General features: G+C 43.9%; 1 protein-coding gene and 1 long non-coding RNA gene across 3 annotated transcripts in view; one reads left to right on the top strand and one right to left on the bottom strand.

The window, feature by feature from the left end:
- Positions 1–27,054, top strand: part of E2F7 (E2F transcription factor 7) — a 38,212-nt gene extending 11,158 nt beyond the window's left edge. Inside the window, exons 4-13 of one of the 2 annotated variants that reach the window (XM_044747552.2) lie at positions 390–558; positions 4,815–5,105; positions 6,374–6,532; positions 7,964–8,098; positions 15,704–15,889; positions 16,501–16,573; positions 18,666–19,170; positions 20,593–20,830; positions 22,383–22,804; positions 24,145–27,054. In XM_044747552.2, the coding sequence (XP_044603487.1) occupies positions 390–558; positions 4,815–5,105; positions 6,374–6,532; positions 7,964–8,098; positions 15,704–15,889; positions 16,501–16,573; positions 18,666–19,170; positions 20,593–20,830; positions 22,383–22,804; positions 24,145–24,315 (2,349 nt within the window). In that variant the 3' untranslated portion in view covers positions 24,316–27,054. The remainder of the gene's footprint in view (positions 1–389; positions 559–4,814; positions 5,106–6,373; positions 6,533–7,963; positions 8,099–15,703; positions 15,890–16,500; positions 16,574–18,665; positions 19,171–20,592; positions 20,831–22,382; positions 22,805–24,144) is intronic. The other variant, XM_070507278.1, reaches the window with a different exon arrangement.
- LOC139045066 (uncharacterized) lies at positions 18,802–20,988 on the bottom strand. Its single transcript, XR_011502700.1, has 3 exons — positions 20,809–20,988; positions 19,411–19,560; positions 18,802–19,224 (listed from the first exon to the last, which is right to left on the bottom strand). It is a non-coding gene; the product is annotated as an uncharacterized lncRNA (long non-coding RNA).
- Positions 27,055–27,267: the final 213 nt, after the last annotated feature.

A 27,267-nucleotide genomic window follows, 5' to 3' on the forward strand; every position in this document is an offset into this window, starting at 1 on the left:
GTCCGTAGGCATCACCCCGGATCTTATGAAAAGACAGACTCTGATGCATCAGGTCTGGGATGAGGCCTGAGACTCTGCATCTCCAACAAGCTCCCGGTGATGCTGATCTGCAGCCCAGAGAGCACACCAGTAGCAGTCTACATACTAACTTCATTGTTTAAGCTTTTAACCAGCAGACTCAGCCTCAAATTGCAAAGGAGAAAAAATTCAGTCTAGAGAAAGCAATAGGTAAAACGTTAAGAAAATTAGATTAGGAAATATATTTTAACCAGAATCTGGGAGGGTATGGATTGGGATGTCTCTCCAACTTGCCAATACCCCCCATTGCACTTTCTCTGTTAGAATTTTAACCTGGCGTCTCCACCCTCCCTTCTGTCTGCCCTCTGTAGCTTGATGTTGTTGGGGACAGTGCTGTGGACGAATTTGAAAAGCAAAGGCCAAGCAGAAAACAGAAAAGTTTAGGACTCCTGTGCCAGAAGTTTCTAGCTCGCTATCCAAGTTATCCCTTGTCAACTGAGAAAACTACCATCTCCCTAGACGAAGTTGCTGTCAGTCTGGGTATGTATCATCAGATTACCCGGAGCCATCTCCAGGTACAGTGGAAACTGGCTTCCCTGGGCAGGCTGAGGGCTGCGGCTGCCTCTTGTGTTAAGTACAGAGTGGGCTCCAGGAGAGCGAGGACAGAGCCGACGGAGCAGCCCCCTGTCAGCATCAAGAGTCTCATCGTTACGCACAGAATTCCAGGGAGCCTGCTAGGCCTGAGGGAGGGGCAAACAAAAATTTGGTTTTTTTAACCTTAAAAAATATTTTTACAAAAGACTCACATTATAAACTAATATCTACTATTTTAGTTCCATCTTTTTCAGACAGACGCAAAAGATATTTAGAAATATCCTGCTGTTCGTTTTTAATAATGCTTCTAGGAGTTCAGAACTGGTGTTCTGTTAAAGCAAGAGCATCAGGTTTGAAGCTCTCTAGTGTAACATTCACAGCAAGCCTGCCAAACTAGAGAAAGCACATCTGGACACAACTCACACAGCAAACTTTATAACGGGGGAGTGCATGTGTTCCCATGGCCTGGGCGTGTGTGACATGCCGCAGTGTGTGTGCTGTAAAGGTATGTACAGCTGCTTCAGAATAGAGACCCCTAGTGGACATGCATTGCAGTTGGTTTCAGGATGAACGTATCGTTGGCAATCAATAAATAAGCAGAAATCACAATGATTTGAAGATGTCAGGGTGTCCCCTTAAAAAATTAGGAGGGTTTACATACAGAAAAAAAAGAAAAAAGTCCCAAAGGAATCAGCTAAGTAGGCCTTAGGATAGATTATATTTTTAGTTTGTTTGTTAGTCCTCTTTCTTCCCATAGCCCAGAGAAATGTGACCCAGTAGATGAGTGTCAATCTGAATTATTCAAACTGATGGCTAAAGAAATTGTGTTTGCTGGAAACTGAGATAATGAGGAGGCAATGGGCTGTGATGGAAAGACCATGGGCTGGGCTTTGGGTCAGACAGGGCTGGATTGGAAGCCCAGCTCTCCAATTTGCAGGCTGTGAGAGCTTTAAAAAAGTTAATGACCCTTTTTTCCTCTATAACATATGGACCGTAGTCCCTCCCTTGTAGAAACCTAGCAAGGCTTGGGATAATGGCAGTAACTGTCTAACTTGGGCCCGGCATGGTGACTCTTTTTTTTTTTTTTTTTGAGGAAGATTAGCCCAGAGCTAACTACTGCCAGTCCTCCTCTTTTTTGCTGAGGAAGCCTGGCCCTGAGCTAACATCATGCCCATCTTCCTCTACTTTATATGTGGGACGCCTACCACAGCATGGCATTCCAAGCGGTGCCATGTCCGCACCCGGGATCCGAACCAGCGAACCCCAGGCCACCGAGAAGCAGAACATGCGAACTTAACCACTGCGCCACCAGGCCAGCCCCCCCAGCATGGTGACTCTTACCATTGGGTGGAACAGATTCTACTGAGCCCTTACTCGAGGCACCCCCTTCCCCAAACTGCCCTGTCAGCCCCTGCAGCCCGGAAGAGGACAGGCAGTGCTTTGGGGCCATTTTGGAACCCAAAAGCAGAATACAATATTCTGGCATCTGTAGCAATGAAACAGGAAGGGGAAAGTGACCCAGCTGGACAGAAGCTTAGTATGGGCCGAGTTGAGGGCCAGGGTCCAGGAAACTAGTCTTACAGAGGATGAGGGTAAAACAACAGATCATGCAGTGTCTTCCCAGGCAGCCAACTTCTATCAGGGGGCCTTGCATCAATGTCAATGCAGAAGACATAGGATTAGATGTTGGAAGGCTATGCTGCAGGTCCCGGGAGGACAGAAAAGCGGACCCCTACCCTCATGGGCTGCAGATCATTCTGCAGATCTGCATATTATGACTGCCTGGAGCAGAACTCCAGAGATTTTTGCAGTAGCTTCCTATTGTCTCATGATCACCTAGACCTGCCAAGTGAATTTGCCTTCTCTCTTCATGTGAGGTCAAAAAAGGGGGTCCCTTCCTAGAAGCTATTTCACTGGTGACCATCTCTTGGGATTGAGTCTAGACTCCCTGCCACATGCCAGGTCATAAGCTATAAGACCATATTTTAAGCATGAATGTACAGAGTGTTCAAATGGCATTGTTTCCAGATTCTGGTCCCATGTAGATTTGATATTACAGGTAAGAAGTCAAAGAACTGGGAGTGACTTTAGTAAATGAAAAATCTTTTGCACAGCCTAGGAGACTATTTTACTGGGCTGAGATGTTCTTGATAAGCTCCATCGGGGGCCAAGGGAAGCATGGTAACGATTGGTGAATCCTTGAGGGCATAACTCATGCCGTGACTAGGATTAAGAGGATTGCCTGGATACAAAGAAAAAGAAGGCTGAGTGCCAAGGAAAACCTTCCTGACAGAGCAAGCCCCAGAGTAACCTGCACGTCTTGAAACCTCTGAAATGGAACTTTGTAATGCACCAGCTTCCACTTAATCCAGATGAGTGATTATCCAGACAAGCAGCCACACATTGGCCTTGCCCGTACCCACTACCAAACACCCATTTTTCATATTAAGCCTCATCTTACCCTCCAAGTGGTCAGAATCTTCCTGTATTTTCCTGTCTTAGAATGTTTAGCCACTAGGTGGAGACTTAACAGCTTGTATCTAATCCAAAACAACAAAACAGCCGGGCATATGGCTGGCCCTGGGGTGTCTCAGTTGCATTCACATGACATTTCTAATGGGAAGGTTTATAGAATGTTACTCTCTAAACAAGATGTGTTAATATATGAAAACAGACTGGAATGAGGAACCAGGCGGATCTGGACAGGGGGCTGCTGACTGCTCCTGCCAGCACCTTCCAGCAGGCATCTGGCACCAGAACCTGAACTGGTGAGGGTGAAGAGCCCTGTGGGGTCATGAGCCGAAATGTTCTGATTGACAGTAAATGCCTCTTCGTGCGTATGATAGAACTTCCTCTCAGCTCCAAACTGGTCATTGTAATTTGTTCTGTTTCTCCTGGTAAGTCTTTGAAGGGCCCAAAGCCGCACTCACTGAGTCTGCCCTGATTCTATCACAGCTCCTGGCTGTGGACAGAAGAGGGCATTTTTGCAGCTGGGCGGGTTTTCCGAGAGACGCCTGGAGGCCCTTGTTGCGGATACTTACACAGAGCACAGGGGGCCAGTGCGTTCCAAAGCCTGAGGGCCTGTTGCCCAACAGGATGAGTCAGAGACGGGAGATTGTTTATCTGTATCTGCTGTGACCTCTTATGCTAACAGGGACGTTAGGTATCTCCAGTGCCACGCAGGAAGTGTTTGCAACATAATATACAAACAGTAGATAAAATTAACTCCTGTTAGAGACCCCTCATGTTTATGGTCACATTTAATCCTCATCATTTTATGAGATAAATACTAAGGCACAGAAAGGTAACTTCCCAGGATTACCCAACCAGTAAGGCATAGCGCAGGGATTCAAGTCCAGGCAGCCGGAGCCCGAGGCCCCCACGATTAACCAGCGTAAATATTTTTAGTAAATTCGATAGACTGCTCGTAATCCTAGCTATTTGGGGCATGTTGGGAAAGTGGGTAGGGCACTGATGGACTTGGTGGCCAGGGCTTTCCTGTCGGGCAGTTTGGCAGGATATGGTGCCTGGGAGCACAGGGAGAATTGTCGATGGCCGTTGCAGCCCTGGCAGTAGCTTCCTCCAGCAACTTGAGGAGGCTGCCCAAGCTCTTAACTCCTGAGCTTCCCGTGCATAATAGGAAACAAAATGTTTACCATCTGTTTTCCTTACTGAGGCATTAAGAGAGTTAACAAGGTAATTTTTTCACATCATTCAAACTCCAGGAATGGACAGTATTGTCCAATAACGAGGTATCAGTTACTAGACACAATTTGTTTTGTAGTCTGTATAGTTAGGAATACAAGTCGAAATCAACCACCCAGCATTCATCAGACATCCATTACTATAATGTGTGTTGCACAATTCCACCAGCTTAAATATGCTGAAAGGCTGTGTGGTTTGCTTGTCAGGTCTAAAGAAAAGTCACTCTACCATTTATGTAATGCAGATGGAACTCTGGTCCATATCTAGGTGGATGTTTATCCTAGATCTTATTGAGGGTTGGATCTCAAGAAGAAGAAAGAAAAATCATTTCTGTTGCTTGCATCCTTACAGGTTGAATTTCTTGAGCATCCACACCTGCTGGGCATTACACTAGGCATCATACAAAGTAGTTCACAGACATGACCCAAGCCCTCAAGAAATATAGACTAAAACATGGTCATCTGCATGCTGATGGTTGGCTTCTGTTTTTCAAACAGGTGTTGAAAGGAGACGTATCTATGACATTGTGAATGTGCTGGAGTCACTGCATCTGGTCAGTCGTGTGGCCAAGAATCAGTATGGCTGGCATGGCCGGCACAGCCTGCCAAAAACCTTGAGGAACCTCCAGAGACTAGGAGAGGAGCAGAAATATGAAGAGCAGATGGCACACTTCCAACAGAAGGAGCTAGACCTGATGGATTATAAACTTGGAGAACATAAAAAAGATGGCTATTCAGATTCCCAAGATCAACAGTTATTGGATTTCTCTGAACCCGACTATCCCTCCTGTGAGTCCAGTGTAACCCCATGAGTAGTGGCAGAGAGAAAGTGATGGTCTCTTCTGAAGAGATTCACTGCTAAGATGAGAAGCGCCGGAGTGACACGCTTGAGAGGGATATCCTCTTATTCTCTCGACTGAAGAAAGGGAGACAGATGGCTCCACAGCTGGGCTGCCCACTGGCCTCCCTGAAAGCCTGTCCAGGGGCAGTCCACTTGGAGTTGGGTGTGTGTGGACTGTAGGTCGCCAACAGTGCTCCCGTTTCAGATTGACAGCCCCATGCTGATTCTATTTGTGAGCCTTTAGGGAAAATTTACTTTGGAAGAAGTTATCTTTTCAAATAATTCAATTTTTTAAATTATATATTGAAGTAGATTACCTGGAAAAGAATACCATTAGCAGAAAATGGTGATTAGAAAGATAAACAACCCTGCTTTCATTTGATGCATGATTTTTTTAACTTATATCCACATTGTTCTTCCCCTCCCAATTCATATTTATCTTCTTCCTGTTTTACCCATTGATCTTCATCATTCTCAGCCTACTCCCCATTGCTAAGATGATAAAGTATAAGTTTCACTCCCATTTCACTTGCAAATATAAGAAATAGAAAGGGAAAGGTGGGCCTGGTGTTCGTTCTGTTTACTGCCCCATGCCTTTTACTTTCACCCCATGAGCCAGTTCTTGTCCTAATAACCAGAGGGGACAGCCATCTGTCAGGGGTGTTTTGCCTGCCGTCTACGGCAACACACGTCTAATCAGTGTGTCCTGTTTGTTTATGATTTATTTCTTCATCTGTTTCTGAAAAGAAGAGGAAGAGGTGGGCGCCTACTACATTTAGGGTATATTCTACGTAGTGTGGGCACAAGGAAATAAAAATGGAGTCCTTGCCTTTGAGGAGAGTTGATGTTCCGAAAACAACCCCTGACCCCTGCCCTATCCTTTTATCCTCTAAAACTAATCTTTTCAAAAAATTGCTTCAGGAAAACTCCCTCATGATTCTATCCTATGAAGTATGATGCAAAGCATTGAGTGGTTTAAAATGCGTATTTCAGAGTGGTTGCCCACTGTAGAGTAATTTTATGAGCCACAAGAAAACCCCTCTTCTTTCTTTATGAGCCAGCTGTCTTCTGTGATGTGCATCCAGCAGGCCTCTGCATGGAACGAGAGTGATCCTTCCATTTGCTGGTAGTGTTAGATACTTCTGGCAAACTCTAAGTACAGTCTTTTTTGTGGTAAATTACATGTTTTGATGCTTTTGTTTCATTCCCTTTGTAGCATCTGCAAACAGTAGAAAAGACAAGTCTCTGAGAATTATGAGCCAGAAGTTTGTCATGCTGTTCCTCGTCTCCAAAACCAAGATTGTTACTCTTGACGTGGCTGCCAAAATACTGATAGAAGAAAGCCAAGATACCCCAGACCATAGTAAATTTAAAAGTAAGCATCTTCACCTACATCTTGCACAAAAAGGGTGAGATTTCCTATGTTGATATATTCTGTCTCTGAGATTAAAAGAGGGATTTTTTGAGAAGCATGATCCTTCCTGCACTCATAAAGGTCCTTGATGCCTTGAGAGGTAAGTTAGTCACGAGCCAGAATGCCCATCAGATTTGTGTGAGACACCTTTTCCTCGGAGTAAGAGTGGCTGGTGGAATGCCATCCCACAAATGCAGGTCAGGGAGGGTGTGAGGGACTGTGCGTTGCTCTTTAGTATCACTGCATCCAAGACGGAATGTCTGAGTGTTCTTTCCCCTTCTTTCCTCACCCCTGCATACTCTTCTGATGGGTGGAGATGAAAGTTGTCTACAGGTAAGAACCAGAGGAAAGCAGGGCAGGGTAGGGGTGGTGGGACATGGCTGCTGGACAAGGACAGCATTTCTGAGTTTCACACCCAGTGCATCTTCCTTTTCTGTCAAGCACAGCGCCTGAGCCAAATGCCCTCATCTGCCTGTAACTCTTTCAAGCCCTAGGAAGCCATGAGGTCAACATTCCAGCTTTTTTTTCCAGCTGGAATGATAGCCACCCTATGGAAGAAATGACTAGATAAAATCCAGCTCTATCAGAATTGGGAAGAAAACTGTACCTGGGGTGAATGGTTGATGTTTCTGGATAAGAATCAAAGCCCCATTGCTTGGTCTTAGCACTGAGGTCAAGCGGGTTTCCTGCCTGTAAATGGACTTCTTGAATAGAAAGTGTTTTGTGGGCATGGTCCTGCCTGTTTAATGTGCTACCTCCCTTCTGAATTTCTCCTCCAGTGCATGCATTTTAAAACGTCCCTCTTAAGACTCAAGGAACGCCCATTCCACCCCTCCCCCACTGGGGGGCAGGAACGCCAGGGTTTCAGGTGAGGAGCTGCCTGTGTTTAGCACAGTCGTACCTCGTAACCAGGAGCCCCACACACCCCGTGTGCCCAGGGGTGCAGCCTCACAGGTAGCTGGGGAGTCCCTGTCGTTTTCACAGCCCAGGTGCCTGGCGGAGCTGGCGCCGCCACCTCCTGCTAGGAGAAACTCAGGGCAAGCTTTTGACATGCCACATATCAGAATTACGGTTACTGAGCCCTTAATTACAGCTCCTTTCTCTCCCTTGGTGTGTTTGCAATCACGGTGCTCCCTGCTTGTCACCAGCTGCCTTTTGTAAGAGGTGTGAAGTGGAAACGGAAGGACACACTGACCTTCCCTTAGTGTGTGTCTTCAGATACATCAGAAACATCAATCCTGGGTGATTTCATGGAGAGCCATTGTCTCCATCCCACCCCACTGCTTTCCCCTTGAGGTTTATATGGTGGCTGAGAAAAGTGACCTGTCTCGTAAACTAAAATGGAATGGTGGCTCAGACAGCATGACTGTAATTGTGTTTTCCATCTTCAAGCAAAGGTACGCCGCCTCTATGACATAGCCAATGTTCTGACCAGCTTGGCTTTGATAAAGAAAGTGCATGTAACAGAAGAGCGGGGCCGCAAACCAGCCTTCAAGTGGATCGGGCCCGTGGACTTCAGTTCCAGTGGTAAGGCGCCATGGTTGTGCTAGGAACCTGTTCTGTTTGTAATCCCTAATTCCTTTTTCAAATCACACGTCCACCACGTAGTGAGACTGATCTTCATTTCCCGTAACGCACATCACGTTCGAAATTAGACTACTGCTGTCCCTCTTGGAACAGGGGGCACTAGTCTGCAAGTGCTGTGTGTGGTTGGCTCACACGCGGTGGGAAGGGAAGTCCTGCGAGCTTGCAGCCCAGGGCTTTCTGTAATAGTAAATTACAGCTCTTTAGCATTTTTTATTTTAGTCCAAAGTTCCTGGAAGTTTAGGACTGAGGATTAAAAATGATGCTTCTTATGAACTCTGGTTGTTTCTTCATTAGAAAAATAAAATATTGTTTTTCTTTGAAATTCCAGGTAATGTAAACATTATGTCAATTACTATCACAAAACTAATATGTAGTAAGATGGCTTCTAAACAGAGTGTGGATGTAATGAATACCTTTTTTATAATTTACTTAAAAGGCTACAGACATCATAATTTTACTAAACTACAGCAAAAGAGGGTTTTCTCTTCTACTTATTTCACAGGTAATATCTGAGCAATCGGGAGCTGGATCCTACCGCACCAGCCACTTTACATATAGCTCTGCTGCCTGGAAAAAGCCATTAAGTTATTTTTAAATTACCCTTCCAATTTGGGCATTAGTGGTATAAATTCCTGCCACTTAACCCAGGCGTATAAAAGATATACCTCTCTACCTCACTCGTGAGACATTATTCACTTAGGATCTAGGTGAAATCACTTAAGATCAAGTATAACTAATTCAGCCCAGCATGTGGACTGCATGATCACTGTACTAAATGCCATGGGAGATTGAAAACATAGATGACGCGCTCCCCCCTGCAGGAAACAGACAACTTTGCCATTTTCCATTCTTCTGCCTTTGGCTTCTAGTCTTTTCATCTGTGAGGCCCTCTTCTTTTTCAACATAAAAATGTTGTTGATCTTCAAGATCTGGCTCAAATGTCAGCTCCTCCATGAAGTGTTCCCTGATTACCCAGAGCAGTGTCTCAGCTGAACTACTGCAACTTCATATTGTGAAAATTACGGTACAGTTAAGCAATACGCATGGTGGAACTGGCTCTGTAGGAATTCAGAGAGGATATGAGTTAAGTTCTGACGGACTCCGTTGGGTTTTGGAGGGATGGAGAGCGTTTTAGTTGAAGGAACTAGATACCTAAGAATAGCTGGTTTGTGTTGGAGAGATCAGCCACCCTGATTTAAGTGGAGGGCAGAGGGTGGAAATGATGAGAAATAAAATGTGTTCAGTTGAGACCACGTTTTGGAAGGCCTCAAAAGTTAAGCCAAGAAGTTTGTACTAGATGTAATAGGCAGAAGGGACAAGGGGTCTTTAGATAAAGAGATTGAAAGAGAGGAAGGACTCAAAGGTGGTGGTGTCGTTTTGAGGAAAATAAGACAACTGGAGAAATGAGCGGGTGTTAGGAGGTCAAGGAGTTTGTGGATTTGCAGAACCAGTGGAGAGCTCTGATCTGATGAGGGAAAGAGGGCTGGGAACCAGGTCAGGAACCTCAAAATAAACTTAATTTTCTCTGCCCTTCAGAAACAAGACCCCCTTTCTGTATTCCCTAGTTCCATTACTGAGGACACTGTCATCATCAACCCAGCAGTCAAATCTGGAACAAGTTCTTTGATTCCTTGGTTCACTCTCCTTCAGTCCTTGATGAGCAATTCCTCACAGTTAAACTTCGTAAATGTCTCTTTCCTCTTCTCCCCACCATCATGGCCTTTGCATCTAACAGCTTTCTTGAGGTATCATGACATATGATAAATGGCATGTGGTTAAAGTTACAATTTGATAAGTTTTTGTGTTGTATGCACCTGTGAAATAATCCCCACATTCAAGATAATGACCCGTCACCCTCCAAAGTCTCCTCTTGTCCCTTCAGGATTCCTTCTTCCCTGCCCCCACCCCTAACCCTGGGTAACTACAGATCCGCCGCCTTTCACTCTAGAATCATTTGTATTTTCTAAAATTGTTTATAAGCGAATCATATACAGTCATTGCTCATTATTCACAGGTCCATATTTGCAAATTTGTCTACTCACTAAAATTTATTTGTAACACCAACATCAGTCCTCAGGGCGTTTTCTCATTCACGGACGTGCAGAAAGTGAAAACTTTGAGTTGCTGACACATGTGTTCCCGGCTGGGCTCGCAGCAGTGCTCTGCCTGCTGTTTCAGCTCTCGTCCTGTAAACAAGTGTCCTTCTTGTGGCCTTTTTAAGGCCATGTTTTCATGTTTTTGTGCTTTGTGTTGGTGATTTTGCTGTTTAAAATGGTTCCCAAGTGTCACACTGAAGTGCAGCCTATTGTTTCAAAGTACAAGAAGCCTGTGTGTGCCTTAGAGTAGTCCCCTTTCCTCACAGGGGAATCGCTCCAAGACCCCCAGTGGATGCCTGAAACCAAGGATGGCACCAAACCCTGTGTATGCTGTGTATTGTCCTACATGCAGATACCTATGGTAAAGTCTAATTTATAAATTAGGCACAATAAGAGATTAGCAACAATAGCTAATAATGAAATAGAACAATGATAACAATATACTATAATAAAAGCTACTATTAGATCTTGGCAACTTCAGCATACAATTTTTTTCTTTCCTTTTTAAGTTGAGAACTTCCACCTTTTCACTTAAAGGAAGCACTTTACGGCTTCTCTTTGGCATATCTGAATTGCCAGCGTCACTACTCTTGTGCTTTGGGGCCATTATTAAGTAAAATAAGGATGACTTGAACACAGGCACTGCGATACCGTGACAGTGGATCTGATAACCAAGATGGCTACTGAGTGACTAACGGGTGGGTGGTGTCTATAGTGCAGATGTGCTGGACAAAGGGATGACTCACATCACGGGCACAACAGCGTGGGGTTTGATCATGCTCCTCAGAAGGGCATGCAATTTAAAACTTAAGAATTGTTTATTTCTAGAATTCTCCACATAATATTTTCAGACTGTGGTTGACTTTGGTTAACAAACTGGAAAGTGAAACCCTGGGTAAGGGGGGACTACTGTACAGACAAAGTACATATTCAGGCATGAGTTCTAGTGCAATGGCTGAGTTCAGTGATAATGGATCAATCTGTATTAATTAAGCTGTCTTTAAATAGAAGCACATGCAAAACAAGGTTGTGTATTCATCAGTTGACGAAATTTTGTGACCAGAGGCTCGCAGGAACCTAACCCTGTATTTCCTCAGGGAGCACTGGTTCAGTATTTGCTGTTTCGGTGATCGTAGTGACCTTATACAGCGTAGCTACCATGAATAACCAGAATCGACTGTTTATCAGGCTTCTTTCACTCAGTATAATTATTTTGACATTACTCATGTTGTAGAATGTATCAATTCCTTTTTATTGATGAGCATCCCATTGTATAGATATATCATTCTTTGTTCATTTACTTGTTGATAAACATTTGGATTATTTCCAATTTTGGACTATTGTAAATAAAGCTACAATGAGTGTTCACACACAAGTCTTTAAATGGTAGACTTCACCAGTGAAGCCATGTGGGCCTACAGTTTTCTAAGTGAGAAGATTTTAACAACAGTTTCAAGTAGCTGTAGGGCCATTCAGTTTATCTCTGTTAGTTCCTTTCTTCCACTTTGAGTTCAGTTTGCTCTTTTTTTAGTTTCTTATGGTAGAAGTGGAGGTCATTAATTTGAGAACTTTCTTCTTTTCTAATAGACATTTTGTGCTATAAATTTCCTTCAGAGTACTGCTTTATGTCTGTCCCACAAATTTGTATATGTGTGTTTTCATTGTCTTCCAATTTAAAATATTTTTCAATTTGCCTTTTGATTTCTTTTTTTATCGACAAGTTACTTAGATGTATGTTACATAGTTTCCAGATAGTCTGGGATTTTCCAGATACCTCTTTCTTACTAATTTCTAATTTCGTTCTATGTAGGCAGAGAACATACTTTGTATAACTTGAATCCTTTTAAATTTATTGAGGCGTGTGTTTTGATACAGATATGCTTTATCTTGGTAAATACTCCATGTGCATTAAAAAGAATGTACATTCTGCTTTGTTGGATGGAATGTTCTATAAATGACAACTAGGTCAGATTGGTTGATAGTGTTGGCTGAATCGTCTATATCTATTGATTTTATGTTTACTTGTTCTATCAACTATTGATGGAGGAATGTTGAAATCTCTGATTATAATTGCAGATTTGTCTATTTCCGGCAGTTCTGTCAAGTTTTGCTTCGTGTATTTCAAGCTGTCATTAGGTGCATAAACATTTAGGATTGATTGGTGTGTCTTAATGATCAACCCTTTTATCATTATGAAATGATCCTCTTTATGCTGATGGTATTCTTTGCACTGAAATTTACTTTACCTGATGATAATATAGTCACTTCAGCTTTCTTTTGATTAGTTAGCATAGTGTGTATTGTTCATCCTTTTACTTTTAAACTATTGGCATCTATATTTAAAATGAGTTTCTGGTAGGCAGTGTAGAGTTGAGGCTTTTAAAAATCTAATCTGAGAATTTCTTCTGTTTAATTGGGTTGTTTAGACCATATACATTTAATATGATTATTGACATATTTGGATTCTAGTCTGTCATCTTGCTCTCTGTTTTAAGTTTGTCTTGTCCGCTCATTGTTTCTTTTTATTCATTTTCTCCTCTCTTTTGGATTTAGTAAGATTTTTTATGCTTTCATTTTACCTCCTTTATTGGCTTATTCGCTATAGCTCTTTGTTGTGTTATTTTAATGGCTGCTTTGGGGTTTAAGTATGCACCTTTAGCTTATCACAGGCTACTTGCAAGTAATATTATGCTACTTATATTGTGTCAGTACCTCACGATACATATTTTCGTTTCTCCCTGCCTGACCTTCCTACTGTTGTCGCCATACATTTTTCTGCTCCATATCTTATAAATCCCACAATGCCTTGTTATTTTTGCTTTAAACAGTTGATTGTGTTTTAAAGAGATTTTAATGAGGGGGAAAAAAATCTATATTTACCCATGTAGTTAGGATTTCCAGTGCTTGTCATTCCTCTTTGTAGATGCAAGTTTCCATCTGGTATCCTTTTTCTTGGCTTAATGGACTTTCTTTAACATTTCTTGTAGTGCAGGTCTGCCAGTGATGAATTCTTCTAGCTGTTGTATGTCTGAAAATGTCTTTCTTTCGCCTTTCTTTTTGAAAGATATTTCTGCTGGGTAAAGGATTCTAGGTTGATGGTTTGTTCTTTCACCACTTTAAAGGAGTTGCTCCACTGTCTTCTAGCTTGTGTTGTTTCTGACAAGAAATCTACAGTCATCCTGTTCTTCTGTGTGTGATGTGTCTTTTTCCTCTGGTTGCTCTAAGATTTTCTTTATGACTGGTTTTAAGCAATTTGCTTATGAGTGCCTTGGTGTACTTTCTTCATGTCTCTTGTACTTGGGTTTATTGAGCTTTTTGGATCTATGTTAAAGTTTTCATCAAATTTGGCAAATTTCCAGCCCTTGTTTCTTCTGTCCTCACCTCTCCTGACGTTGGGAGACTCTAGTTATGCTTATATTTGGCTGCTTGAAGTTGTCCCACAGCCCACTGATGTTTTGTTCATTTCTTTCTCTCTGTTTCATTTTGGATAGTGGCTGCTGCTATGTCTTCAAGTTCACAGTTTTTTCCTGCAGCATCTAATGTGTCATTAATCTCATCCACATTGTGCTTCGTCTCCAACACAGTAGTTTTTATTTGCAAGAAGTATGACTTGGGCCTTTATATTTTCCATGTCCCTACTTAACATGGTCAGTCTTTGCTCTAGTTTCTTGAATTTATGGAATACAACTAGAATATCTATTTTAATCTGCTCATCTACTAATTCTATCATCTGTGTCACTTTTGGGACCATTTCAATTGATTTTCTTCCTCGCTATGGGTTGTATTTCCCTGCTTCTTTGTGTACCTGACAATTTGGAATCGTATGCCAGACACTGAGAATGACATATTGCTAGATGGCAGATGTTTTGTATTCCTAAGAATGTCCTTGAGCTTTGTTCTGGGATGCAGTGCAGTTCCTTGGGAACAGTGACCCTTTCAGGTCTTGCTTTTGAGCTTCAGTAGGCGGGACCCTATCAGCATTTAGTCCTGAGTACATTGCCCCACTACTGAGGCAACACCTTTTTATTTAGTATTCTAGCCAATGACCATGAATTATGAGATTTTTCCACTCTGGCTATTGGCCACAGGCACTGTTCCCAGCCCTTTGTGAGCTGCAGACACCATTCCCTCTTCTCCTTTGGAGTGGTTCTTTCCCTGGCCTTGGGTAGTTTTTTCACATGGTGAGTATTCCACTCAGTCCTCGAGGGGGCCCTCTGCACATCTCCGGCATTCTCTTTCTGTCAGGCTCCTCTCTCCAGTGCCCCGCAAACTCCGGCTGCCTTGGCTTTCCTGGACTCCCAACTCCATCCTCAACTTGGGGAGATTCCACGTTCTGTCCAGGTCCCTTCCTCTGCACCCACCCTGGAAACGTTCTCCAGGCAGTAAGCTGAGCAGTCATAGAGCTCACCTCATTTGATTCCTGTCTCTTAGAGATCACTGTCCTTTATGTCCTGATGTCCAACGTCTTGACAGCCATTGTTTTATATTTTTTGTCCAATTTTTTTTTCAGGGTAGATATGATCCCTGTTACTGTGTTGACCCATTTTCTTCATTTTAATTCTGTAATTTCTGGTTTTCTGAAGAGAACATTTATTGGGTTTTTGTTATGAGAAAATGAAAACCATACAGATGATTTTCTCTTTCAATCTTTGTGTGTTTTAGAAAATGTAAATCCAGCTGGGCCTTTCAGTTTATTAAATCAGTCTCATAATTAAAATGTGCATCCTTTGAACTTAGAAAAAGATAGCACGGAAGAACAGGGTAGGAATGACTGTCTGAGCAACAGGAACTATTCCTATATGGAAACACAGGCTGATTCTATATAGAAAGTTCTGTCCCGACTTCACACAGGCTCTGTAAGCATAAAGTGGGCCTCCAGGCCCAGCCTTCTGTTTTCTTCACTGTTCTGCAGCATTTCAACCATGAGGTTTCTGCTGACCTTATTCCTTTGGTCACTTAGTAACTGAGCCTTCTACTGCATAAGACAGAAATAATAAAGCATAATAGAAAGTAGAGATTCTCATTACCCTAGAGCTATGGCATAAGAGACTGATCTCAATTAGTGTTAAAATCTCAAAATACGCACGGTGGGCTGAGTATGGGTTCTCCTTTGATATCTCTGCCCAAAGAAAGCATCTGAAATGTCCGATCTGTTCTAATTTGGGTTGAAGAACATCTTGCTCTACTTTTGTTGTAGTTCAGTTAATTTTAGAATATGTATGGATTCAGTCTCACTTTATACTCACCCACGAACTTTTAAAAAAAATTAGTACATTGAAATAAATTGGGGCTTGAGACAAGGCTCATGAAATCCCTTTGATTGTCTTAGTTTTTAATTTATAGGGTAGCTCCATTACAATTATAAGCTCTCAAAGGCATATCTTAAAAGGCTAAAATTATCCTGAATTATAGCTGTGTAACAACCCTACCAATTCTCTCGTTTGTTTAGATGAAGAACGAGGGGGTGTTTCTGCATCTGTCTTACCAGAATTGAAAAGAGAAACATACGGCCAGACTCAAGTCTGTGCAAAACAGAGACTGGCCCGACATGGTTCTTTTAACACAGTGCAGGCTTCTGAGAGGATCTGGAGGAAGGCGGACTCGGAGCCCAGCAGCCCTTGCAGAGAAGCACAAGGTGACTGCCTTTACTGAAACTGCGGGATCTGTCAGTCACCATGCAGTTGTAGCCCTGCCCTTGCAATGAGCTCACTCTCTAGCCCCCACCTGTTTTCTCACTTACCTGAAATTGATCCCAGTCAGCCTTGAAGATCAATTGCTTTGTCACGCTTGGCCTATTGGATGCATCTCAGAAATTCATCAGACTTACAAAGCAACACTTGTTTTGTTTGTTTATTAATTCTTGATGAGACCTGAATTCACCATTAACAGCTAACTTCTGGAAATTTCTCTCTTTGAATCAAAACCAGAATGGATTTGGGGCTGGCCCGGTGGCATAGTGGTTAAGTTCATGTGCTCTGCTTTGGTAGCCTGGGGTTCACAGGTTTGGATCCCAGGCGCGGACCTAGCACCGCTCATCAGGCCATGCTGTGGCAGCATCCCACATAACATAGAAGAAGATTGACACAGATGTTAGCTCAGCAACAATCTTCCTCACAAAAAATTTTTAAAAAACAGAATGGATTTGAGATAGTCTTATAATCCCAGAGCTGTGAATAAGGAACCGTGCTGTATATAATTAGTGTGTATACTTTGCTATTTTGGTTAGAACTTCATTGTTCTTTTCAGGATCAGATGGCTACTCCTTAGAAATTGGAAGTCTGGCAGCTGTTTACCGACAGAAAATAGAAGACAATTCACAGTAAGTCTTTAAAAACTCCAAGTGTATTCTTGTCTATTTCCTAATGTTAACTTTGACTGAATTGAAATGCCACCCATCAAAAGCTAAATTTTGGCAATCTTGCTCGTAAGTCAGCCGTTTGTTTATTAAGAATGTTATCAGTTTCCCCTCTGTGCCCAACACTGTGCAGGATGTAGCGTCAGGGACACAAAAGTATAAAAATTTATCCCCTAAACTATGAAAGCTTATAGGAAAGAAAACAAAAAGACAAATAACACTGAAAAAAGACAATTCCCTCCTAACGTGGCCTGAGAAATGATGCATCGTAGTCCCACAAATCACTGTGCTGTCATCGTGGTGACTTTGCTTATGGATATGAACTCATTTCATCTCAACAGCAGTCTTTTGAGGTTGGTACTGTTATCCTCCATTTACAGAGAGAAAACTGAAACCCAGAGAGCTTAAGTAACTTACCTAAGGTCACAATGCTAATGAGTGACAGAGGGGATTCAAACCCAGGCCATCTGACTCCAATTTTGGGCCTAATTTTGAAGGAAATCACATGCTACCAGAGGAACCAGAGGAAATGCTGTAGAGGAAACAAGAGAGGCTTTAATGACAGATGTGGGAAGAAACAGGTTGAGAGGCAGGCTCAGGGAGTGGGGCCCAATAAGCTGATGAGTTTAGCTATAATGATTTGTCCAAATAGGACAGTAAAAGGAAATATCATTCATAAGAAGAGCTTGGGGTGTTGGAGGTAAATAGGTCAAGTTGGCAAAAAGCTTTGAAACCCAGGTTGAAAAGTGTGGATTCATCAGACAGACGGGACGGAACTATTGCAGATTCACGGGAGACGCCCAGCTGGCTGCGTCAAGCAGGTGGATGGGAGGTAGAGAAGGGCTCCAGATGAGCGGGTCACGGAGCGGAGCAGTGGCAGTCCTTCTGGTCTGCTGTGGTGAGGTCTGAGCCGCGTGGGCTGAAGATGGAAATCAGTGTAAGACAGTGAGCCAGCAAACTCACCAGAGTAGAAAGAGGCAGCACAGAGAACGCCTGGGTTTCAGGTGATGGCGTATGGTCGGTGGAGATGGGGAGTTTGAAGGTGGAGGCCAGAGGTAGGGCGCTGGGTGCTGTGCTCAGTGTGGGCGTGTTGAGTTTTTGAGAGCCGAGTTGTGGCGATCCTCTTCTGAGTGGCCGTGGTTGAGAAAGTCACTCATCGCCGCAGCCCCATGGACAAGACTGTGGGCAAAATAGGCCGCAGCGATTCCATCAGAAAGGTGGAGAGAAATCCCTGTCCTCTGTTTACTGTTCTTAAAGGAATTAGAAAAGGATTTTCTTCATTTAGTTTCAAAAATATACTAAAAATATGTTTTTAAACAGTATTTGGAAATTTTTCTGTGTAGAAGGACCAGACATTGTTTATAATCTCACATATTGATGAGGCTTAATTTTGAATGTATGCTGCCCAGAAATTCTGTAGTGATACTGAGCAGAATGGGACAAGAATGACAGAAAATAATAATTTTGTAGATGTTTATTTCCTCACTCACTGCCCACTTCATTTATGTCACCGTGGATTTGAGACCAACTAGATGCGTCCTTTAAATCAAAGTTGGGTCCAGTCTCTGTTGCCCACCCAGGCCCTCCCGAGTGACTGAGTGTGAGGCCCAGCTGGTGCCCTTCGGCAGGTGGCTTAGCCTCTGAGCTTCAGTGTTCCCTCCTGGAAAGCTAGCAGGGGAAGGATGAGAGCATCTATAATCATTGTGGCCTTATGCTGATTATTAGCGTCTGAATGCCTGGTTAGGAGTACATGCCGGGTAACTGGTAACTATGAGGTGTGGAAGAGGGAGGGAGGAGCCAGCATTAGCTCCTACCTGAGACCCACAAGAGCACACCCCACCTCGGCTCCCCTCCCCGTCCCTAACCATCCGTCAGGTTATATCTGGGCATCTGCCTCTGGGGTCAGCCAGTCTGTGCTCAGCAGTGCGCTTTCCTGTCAGCCTGAACGGTGTCGTCTCGCTCCACTCTGACACATCCCTCTTTAGGAAAGCGACGAGTCAGGAGTTGGTAGAAGGTGGTAACTTGATGGTGCCCATTACGTTCCTTTTTATTCCAGGGCGAAAGCCTGTGCCAGTAAGAGAGTGACACCTCCGTCAAGCAGCCTGGACCCTGCTGCCCCTTCCCCCGTCCTCTCTGCTGACTCAGAATATGGTGTGACTCCTTTGGCCCACCAAGTATTTTCTGTGACTCACACGGACTTGCAGGCCTTCTCCATGCAGAACGGTCCTAATGGCCAAGTAGGCGTTGTCTCACGGGCTCCTGCAGCCTCAGACGTGGAGAGCCTGCAGCCAGCCCTGCTGGCCGGCCAGCCCTTGGTGTACGTGCCCTCCACCTCACTGTTCATGCTGTACGGGCGCCTGCAGGAGCAACTGTCCCCTGGGTCCAGGGCCACGTCTGAGAGGGACAGCAGAAGCTCGGAAGTCACAGCAGCAGAGCAGTCATCCACACCCTCCGTTCAGAAGCGCCTCAGTGAGGAGCGGAAGCCCCAGGAGGAGGAGCCGGCCACTAAAAGACAAAGTAGAGTCTACGAAGATGGCCCGCTGTCCCTTGTCATCCCCAAGGTAACGGAGTTGAGGTGGTCGTGCTCAGTGACGCCGTTAACCCAGAGCTTCTTCCTAGTAAAGACACAGATACTGGGGCTGGAATATGAGGTATTTCACGTGTCACTTGTATAATTAAGCCAGGGACTGGCTCTCCCAAAAGATCTTGCCATAAAGTAGTACTGTAAGAAAAGTAAGTGATTTTTGTAAAAGCCATATTTTGCATAAAATGCTAAAAAGTATAAAGGAAAAAAACCTTACCCATAATCCCACCAGAGAGACAATCACTGTTAACATATTTGTATATTTCGTCTCTGTCTTTTTGCTGTGCAGTCGGCCCTCGGAATCCGTGGGTTCCACATCCAGCATCAGCCAACCGCGGATGAAAGGCCTGCAGTGGTTGCGTCTGTACTGAACATGTACAGATATTTTTATTGTCATTGTTCCCTAAACAATGCAGTGTAACAACTATTTACATGGCATTTACATTGCATTGGGTATTATGAGTAATCTGGAGATGATTTAAAGTATAGAGAGGACGTGTGTAGGTTATATGAAATACTGTGCTATTTTATGTAAGGGACTCGAGCATCCCCAGATGTGGGTATTCACAGGGCCTGGAACCATCCCCTGCAGATACCGAGGGGCGACTATATTTTTTTTTAACAAATTAAGATCACTGAAATAATCATGTTAATCGAGGGTGCGCCTAAGTTCCAGAGGCAGGAATGTGGGTGCTTCTGGCTTTCAGGGTCTGTATCAGTTCTTGTCGCTGCTCTCAGAGATCCTGTTTCCCTAACTACAAAATGAAAAGACCAAAAAGTGGGCTGTCCTCATCTCCCACTCAGTGGCCATTCGGAGGTTCGTAAGATATGGCCTGTAAAGCTCACAGAGAGCAGAAGCACTGTCATGACAGCCGTTTGTGGTAGGTCAGCCAGGACTCTTCATGGAAATCAGTCTGTTCATTAAGACCCTTTCTCCTCTCTTCCTTTCTCATGCCAGACTGAGTTTTTCTAGTTTTGTATGTAGCTTGGGGTTGCAGAACAGAAGTGAAGGACTGGCTGGCATATGTCTTAGATAACCAGGACGGCTTTGGGCCAGCCCCACAGTTCTTATCAGGCCCCTCAGAGACCGCAGCATCAACCCATTTACGTGTTAGCAGCTCAGAAATTGATTTCACAGCCTAACCACCGTGGCCAGTTTTCCGTTATTCAAATCCCCATCATCCCTCTGCTTGAGCCTCCCAGGCCTGCAGAAGCACACGACGTGACACTGAGTTTCAGACCATGCCCATGAGCACGACTGAAGCGCTGGCACGCGGTCGGTGGTGCACAGCTGTGTTTGCCCTTTCTGTTTGTGTGAGCTATTTTGAGGAAGCTGTCATTAAGATCTACTGCTGGGATTTTGACTTGCTCTTCTGGTTCCTGGTTTGGTTGTGCTTAGAAACCCTCGGACTCCACAGACATGGCCCCCCCCGAGACTGTGGGTGACGGGGGGTCCGCGTCCCTCGACGACCTCCCCAGGAATGGTGAACGCCCTGCTGCAGAGGCGCTTTCGGGAAGGGCTCCTTCCGCATGGGGGAACCCGTCAGGGCGTACGGAGACTGAGAAGCCTTCAGAGGAGAAGGACAGCCCCACAGAGCCCCCGCTGCTGCAGTACCTGTGCGTGCAGTCGCCAGCCGGTAAGGGTGCTGTCGCGCCCGAGTCCCCTGGGGAGTCTAGATTTTAAAATTCCTGTCCAGTCGCCTGACCCACGTGGTTCACTGATGACTGCTGGGAGTCGTTTTACCCTTCACCCCGTGTTTTCTGCATCCGTGAAATGGAGGTCGAGGCTGCTTCCACTTTCACCAACCTCAGAATCATGGGAAAGTTATTAGGGCAGGTGACTTTTTTTTAAATACATTAAACTTTATTTGGTAAAAGGCACAACAAATTCAAAAGATGATTCAGTTTTTATAATTCAGCTGAATCTGGCATTGGTTCAGTTTAACAATACAAACCTCTTGGCCACCGTGTGCAGCTAGCGTGCGATCTCGTGAATACCCAGAAGTACGGGCATGTCCCCGTGGGCGAGAGCCAGCTCTGGAGCGAGAGGCTGGACGGTGAAACCACTTGATATCTGCATGAACTTAAGACAAGACTCTTCACAAGCCATCCTCACAGCAATCATAGTAGCACCTGCTTCACGGGGTGCTGTGAGAATCGAATTAAATTTAATAAGAGAACGCACCTAAAGCACTTAGAATAATAGTGCCCGACACTTATGAGACGCAATAAGTGCTGGTACTATTTTGAAATAAAACTGAAATATAACAGATACCTAATTTTTAAGATCCATGCTTGTCCATGAAGCTACTCCTGATGCAAAGAGACTTAAATTGATTTTCCTTGGTTCCTTGTTTGCTTCACAGGTTAGGTAGGTATTTGTTATTATTCACTTACTTATCTAGAAAACATTCTCCTTTAGCAGATATTTTTGAGGGTTTAATGTAAACGTAATACTCGGTGTTGCAGATACACTGATGAATAAAAACAGACTCCGCCCCTGCTGAATGACGCTTGCAGCCCCACACGGGGAATGTTGGCCTTCTGGGCCCTGGACCCGTTGACACTGTGGAAGGCCATGGAGTCCTTCTCAGGGTGTTTGCAAATGCATAGAGTTAAATACATAGGATTGAGGCCAATTATGTTGAAATACAGTTATAAAAAATAATTTTTTAAATTACAGTAATAAAAAGATCCGACAGCAAGTCCAGGACGCCCATAATTTCAAAGTTGTGCTGAGCTTAACAGTCTCTTAAGAAGTCTGCCATAGCTGTCAGGTTCTGTGAACACGTCTGTGCTTTTTAGGGACAGTCAAGGCACTGTTAATGCTGTTGTGACTTGTGGCCTGTGAGCTTAATTGAGGGAAGTATAAATCTTGGAAGTTCATAAATAACGATATAATTTTTCCCATGCAAGTTCACTTTCCTCCTCAATTGGGGTTCAGTGGAGCTCAGGTTCATAAACCCTTTCAGGAGACAGGACATCCACCGAGTTACCACACAGGTAAATGTGGGGTTTCAGTCATGGCCACTCTGCGATGAGGCAGTGTGGGGCTGGAGAGCACAGGGGGCGTGACATGCCCAGTGGGGGCTGGTTTGTGGGCCGCTACCTGAAGGGCCATGACGGATGTGAGCTTGAATGGTATGGTCACGTTGTGTTGACTTTCACCTTGTTCTGCTTGTGTTTCAGGATTAAATGGTTTCAGTGTGCTCTTCTCTGGCAGTCAGATCCCCCATGCTGTGGGACCCTCTTCAGGTCAGCTGTCGTCCCTCAGTGTCCCTTGCATGGTCTTACCACCTCCAGCACTGGGCTCTTTTCCTGTTCTCTATTCTCCCCCAATGCCCAGGCCACTGTCCTCTGCCCCTGGTGCTCTCCCAAACTCAGGACCTGTGAATTTGGGCCTGCCTGGCCTCGGATCAGCAGCTCACCTTCTCATCGGCCCTGCGGCCATGGTTAATCCAAAATCATCGACTCTCAGCTCCACAGACCCTCAGCTGCAGGGTCCACTTTCACTTAACCTGAGTCCCGTGATGTCGAGAGCACACGCCATCATCCAGCCTGAGTCGCCCGCTTGTGGGGGACATCCAGTCTCCACAGTCCAACTACAGCAGGTGAGCGCTGGCGTTTCATTTCGACTCAGCACAGGGCCCATGGCTCTGAGATGAGTGTGCCTGCGTTAATTAGCTCCGATTGCAGTCCCGTGACCATAGGACGGGGGCTCTCCGTCAGGTTCTACCCAGCTTCCACCGGAGACCCAGCGTTGTCTGCTTACTTAGAAAGCACAGTCTTAAGGCGGCAGACCCTGTGCTTGAAGGATAAAAACATTTTTGAGTTGTCAATTTGTTTCTTAAAATTAGAGTGACTTATTTTAGGCATAAGTCAGGGGGATTTTTGATGAATGCTGAATGTTCAGATGATTTCTCCAAGCTTTCGTTTCATTAGCTCAATAAAGGAGACCACTCTGAATTTTAATTGTCCAGCTATAGAAACAGCCAAGGGAAATAGAAGTCTTGATACTACCACAAAGACTTTTAGCATTTGTCATTTCTTAAAATGCAGTGTTTAGGAGGGAATGGAGATATATATGTTCAAATGAAATATATGCAAATGTACGTATATGAATGTATATAGTCAATATAAATTAATCAGTATTGTCTTTCCCCCCCCCCAAACTCTATTTGTAGTTCAGTCAGTCAATATTTATTGAATTTCTATTAGGCATTAGGCATTGTTCAAAGTGATTACTTCTCTCCCAGAGAAAAAGTAGTCTGTGGCCAAAAGTATTTTAGACAAGTTTACTCAGAGGCCCAGAAGTTTGCTAGACACCAAAATAAACATGTTAGGTTTTAAGCAAAGTGGTTGTAACATGGCACATGCTTTTTGATCACTAGTTATGTGCTAGCCACTGACCTAGGCAGTGAGGATGTAACAGTAAGCAGGATGATGCTCCCTGCCCTTTTGGGGCACATTAAGGGGATAAATACTTAACATTTAACTTGAGAGGATAAATATTAGCAAGTAAACCAAAAAAGCCAAGACACATACACTGACTGTTTGCCTGGCATGGTCTAAAGTGCTTTATAAATATTAACTCATTTCCTTCCTACAACCCTGTGAAGTCGCTCTGTATCACCCCATTGTGTGGATGTCCCGCACTGAGGGACACACGGTTAGGTAACCTTCCTGAGGCCACACAGCCAGCGGGGGCGGGTGTCAGTGCCACACTCGGAACCTCTTTGCGAGGCTGCCTTTCTGCACACGGAATAAATGAGTTAATCTCCAGTCATGATAAGTGTTGTGCAGGAGAGAAGTCAGATGAGTGTGACAAAAGCAGAGAGGAGAATGCCTGCATCAGGGTCTCAATGACACAGTCAAGAAAGGGCTTCCACGTCAGAGATGGAGGGCAGTTTCTTTTCACTTCTGCTTTTCCTTACCCCTTTTTCGTTTTCAGTCACCAGCTCCGGTGACCCCCAAGAGCATCCGACGCACACATCGGGAGACATTTTTCAAGACACCTGGCAGCCTCGGAGACCCTGTCCTTAGGAGAAGAGAAAGGAACCAGTCACGAAACACCAGCTCGGCACAGAGGAGACTTGAAATCCCAAGCAGTGGGGCTGACTAAGTGACACTTTGCCAGGCAGGGTGGGAACAGACCACCTGAATTTCCTCGTGTATTGATCACATCCTGATGCTGAACGGAAAGCAGAATGCAGACCATCAGTCTTCAGCACGCATCCTTCCTCTCTTCCACCCATGGTTCTGATGTTAACTTCCCATCATCGTGAATCATCTATTTTCCTGAAAGTAATTGTTACTAATTGTGCATTTGATACCAGAGTCCAGACTCTGTACCTGATGTCACCATGACAGCGCCGACTGACTTTAGTGGTTTCAATTCAAGAATCCTCTTATTGCTGGGAGTCGACCTGAACAGGCTGTGGGGTCTGGTGGTTTTTCTAAAGGGGGGGCCTGTCTAGCACTTACCTGGGGTGAGCATTCTTGCCGCGTGTTTGCCCTCACCCTGAGGAGATCTGTGGTGAGAGAAGCTTCTTTCTGCAGTTTTAAAAAAGCTACTGCTTACTTAGGCTTCACCGGGAAGCCAGCGTCAGTTGTGAATCCTATGGTATTATTTATTTTGTTCCTGAAATGGGATTTAGTGCAAAAAGTTTACAACTACAGCAAAACACATGTTTTTCAGGGTATGACGACTTGAATGTTTCTACTTTTTTTGTATGATTTGCCCTGCACTTATTTTACAGCCTAGGAAAAATGTGGATAATGTATATACATGACAGAACGTCAAGACCAAAATAACTGTGAAAGACACACCTGCTCTGATGAACTGTGCTGACCTCTCTGGGCCTGAGAACCAAGATGAACTTGGCAGCCTGACAGCTGCTTCTCGAATAGCTGTGTGAAGGACGAGGTTTTACTGTTCCTTTGTAGAAGTCCTACCGTGCTCACTTGCCGTCACCACCTGCCCCTGTGGTTTTATATTTAAATGTTGACTGTAGAGTGTCAGATATGGGTGCCTTCTAATAATTGCTGTTTATTGAATAAATCAGGAAAGTGGAAAGTAATTATATGGAAAATTGGAACCTGGATGGGACCTTTTGATAGAATTCTGAAGAGTAACGATGTAGAAATTGATAGAGGACAATAGGTGATTCTTTTATTTTTTCCTTTACTTTTTTTCTGCATGTTTGGAAGGGCAAGAGGGAAAATGGACACATTATGTTCAGTATTCAAACCAGAGTTATTTTTCAGAGTACTTCTGACAAATAAGAATGCTGAGTGCAGGGGTTCATTGTTCTCGTGCGAATGCAGTATCCCTTTGTTACATCATATTACTTTAGGTTTCATTAAGTAGCCAAGCTAGATCTTGTTTTCCTGGATTTATGGATATTCACCTCATTCTTGTCTCTTCAGAGTAAACGCCTTTCTCCCTCCACCGTCCCTCCCTCCGCCCTTCCTTCCTTTCTTTGTTCCTTTCTCTTTTCCTAAACTTCTATCTTAGATTTGGATTCTTGGTGTAGGGTTTTATTTTATTCTTATTTTTGGACCCAATAAAATATTATATGAAAGAATAAAAATATTAATTTAAGAGACTCTGGGAGTCTCAGTAAAGTAGCTTTATATTAACTACAGGATAATATTAGCCTTATTACCCCCACGAGATTTTTGGAAACTTCAGGTAGGTAGTCAGATTAAATAAATTTGCTATTATATAAAATTTTTTATCAACACTAAACTTTTAAAGTTTACAAGATTTTTTTTTTCCCTTTTTCAGTCTTCTCTAGAGTTAAACAGATAAAAACATGGTTCAGATCATCAACAATTGCATGGTAATGATTACCCTAAACTAGTATGATAGGTTCCCCATCAAGACGTAACAATCTGCCTTTTCCAGGTAGGCTACAGCCATGCAGCGTATAGGCCTGCCCAGGGGATGTGGGTTTTCAGTATGCCACGCTGAAGACCTTCCACAAAGTACTTCCACTTGAGAGGTCTGCATTTAGATGAAAGCAAACTGATACGCCCTTCCTGTTCTTGGATGCTCGCCACTTACTACTTTAACTTCTTTTTCATCTTTTTTTATTCTGTTCATGATATGACTACATAAACCTCAGAGAATTCACGGTTCTTGAGGAGTGTTAAGAAGCAGCCCCATAGAGGAGACCATTATGACTGTGACATACTTAGCAGTAGAAAACTAAGAACAAACTCCTTCTGTGCTCAGTACCCACCTCTTAATGTGGCTTTGTGATACATAAAGATGAAATAATAATGCAGTGGTTGCTCCTGTCAGGACGCGAGTCTGTTTCTTACAGAGCAACTGGCGGTAGTGACGCTGCTGAGCTGCACGTGGGTATTTGCGTGCGTGAAGAAGCTGTAGCCAGCCTGAGTCGATCATTGTGTAAATTAGTAAAAGGAAAAACCCATTGTTGGCGATCCTGCAGCTTTTGAGTTGGCACTGAGGAAGGTGTGTGCCCTACACTGTCCAGGGTTTGTGAAACCCTTTCATTCTGGTACAAGAGTTGGGGGTATAACTTTTATACTTGAATCTACCTACCAAGTTTACATTTCTCAATTCCTTTTTATAAGGTGCTATTTCTGTATTTAAATACCTTTTTTTTTCCATGTAAAGCTGCTTTCTGCTTCTCTTATTGCACTGCTAGTTTTACGTAGGTATTAATTTTATTGCTGCATACTGCTTTTTTCCTGTTATTTAGTTCTTTTTTTTCTAACAGCTATATTATCTATAGCTGTCTACTTGTAACTTTACTACATGTAAACTGATTTTTTTCTTTTAGAAAAATCTTAAGCTTTATAAATAGTAATAAAAACGAATTCGTTTAATAAGACGCAGGCCGTGTTCGTTGGTGGACTCTCTCTGTGTGCCATTTTCAATAAAACCCTAACAGGTGCAGCACAGCCAGCCAGACCCTCATAAGCCCAAATCAGATCTCCGCTGAGACCTCCGGGTGGTTCCCAGATGCCAGCCCTGTATCCGCATCACGTGGGAGCTTGGGAGGGTTGAGGGCCGTGCTGTTGACCTGCTGATTTCCACCTG

The sequence above is a fragment of the Equus asinus genome, chromosome 4 (assembly GCF_041296235.1).
Source record: "Equus asinus isolate D_3611 breed Donkey chromosome 4, EquAss-T2T_v2, whole genome shotgun sequence".
Taxonomy (NCBI): Eukaryota; Metazoa; Chordata; class Mammalia; order Perissodactyla; family Equidae; genus Equus; species Equus asinus.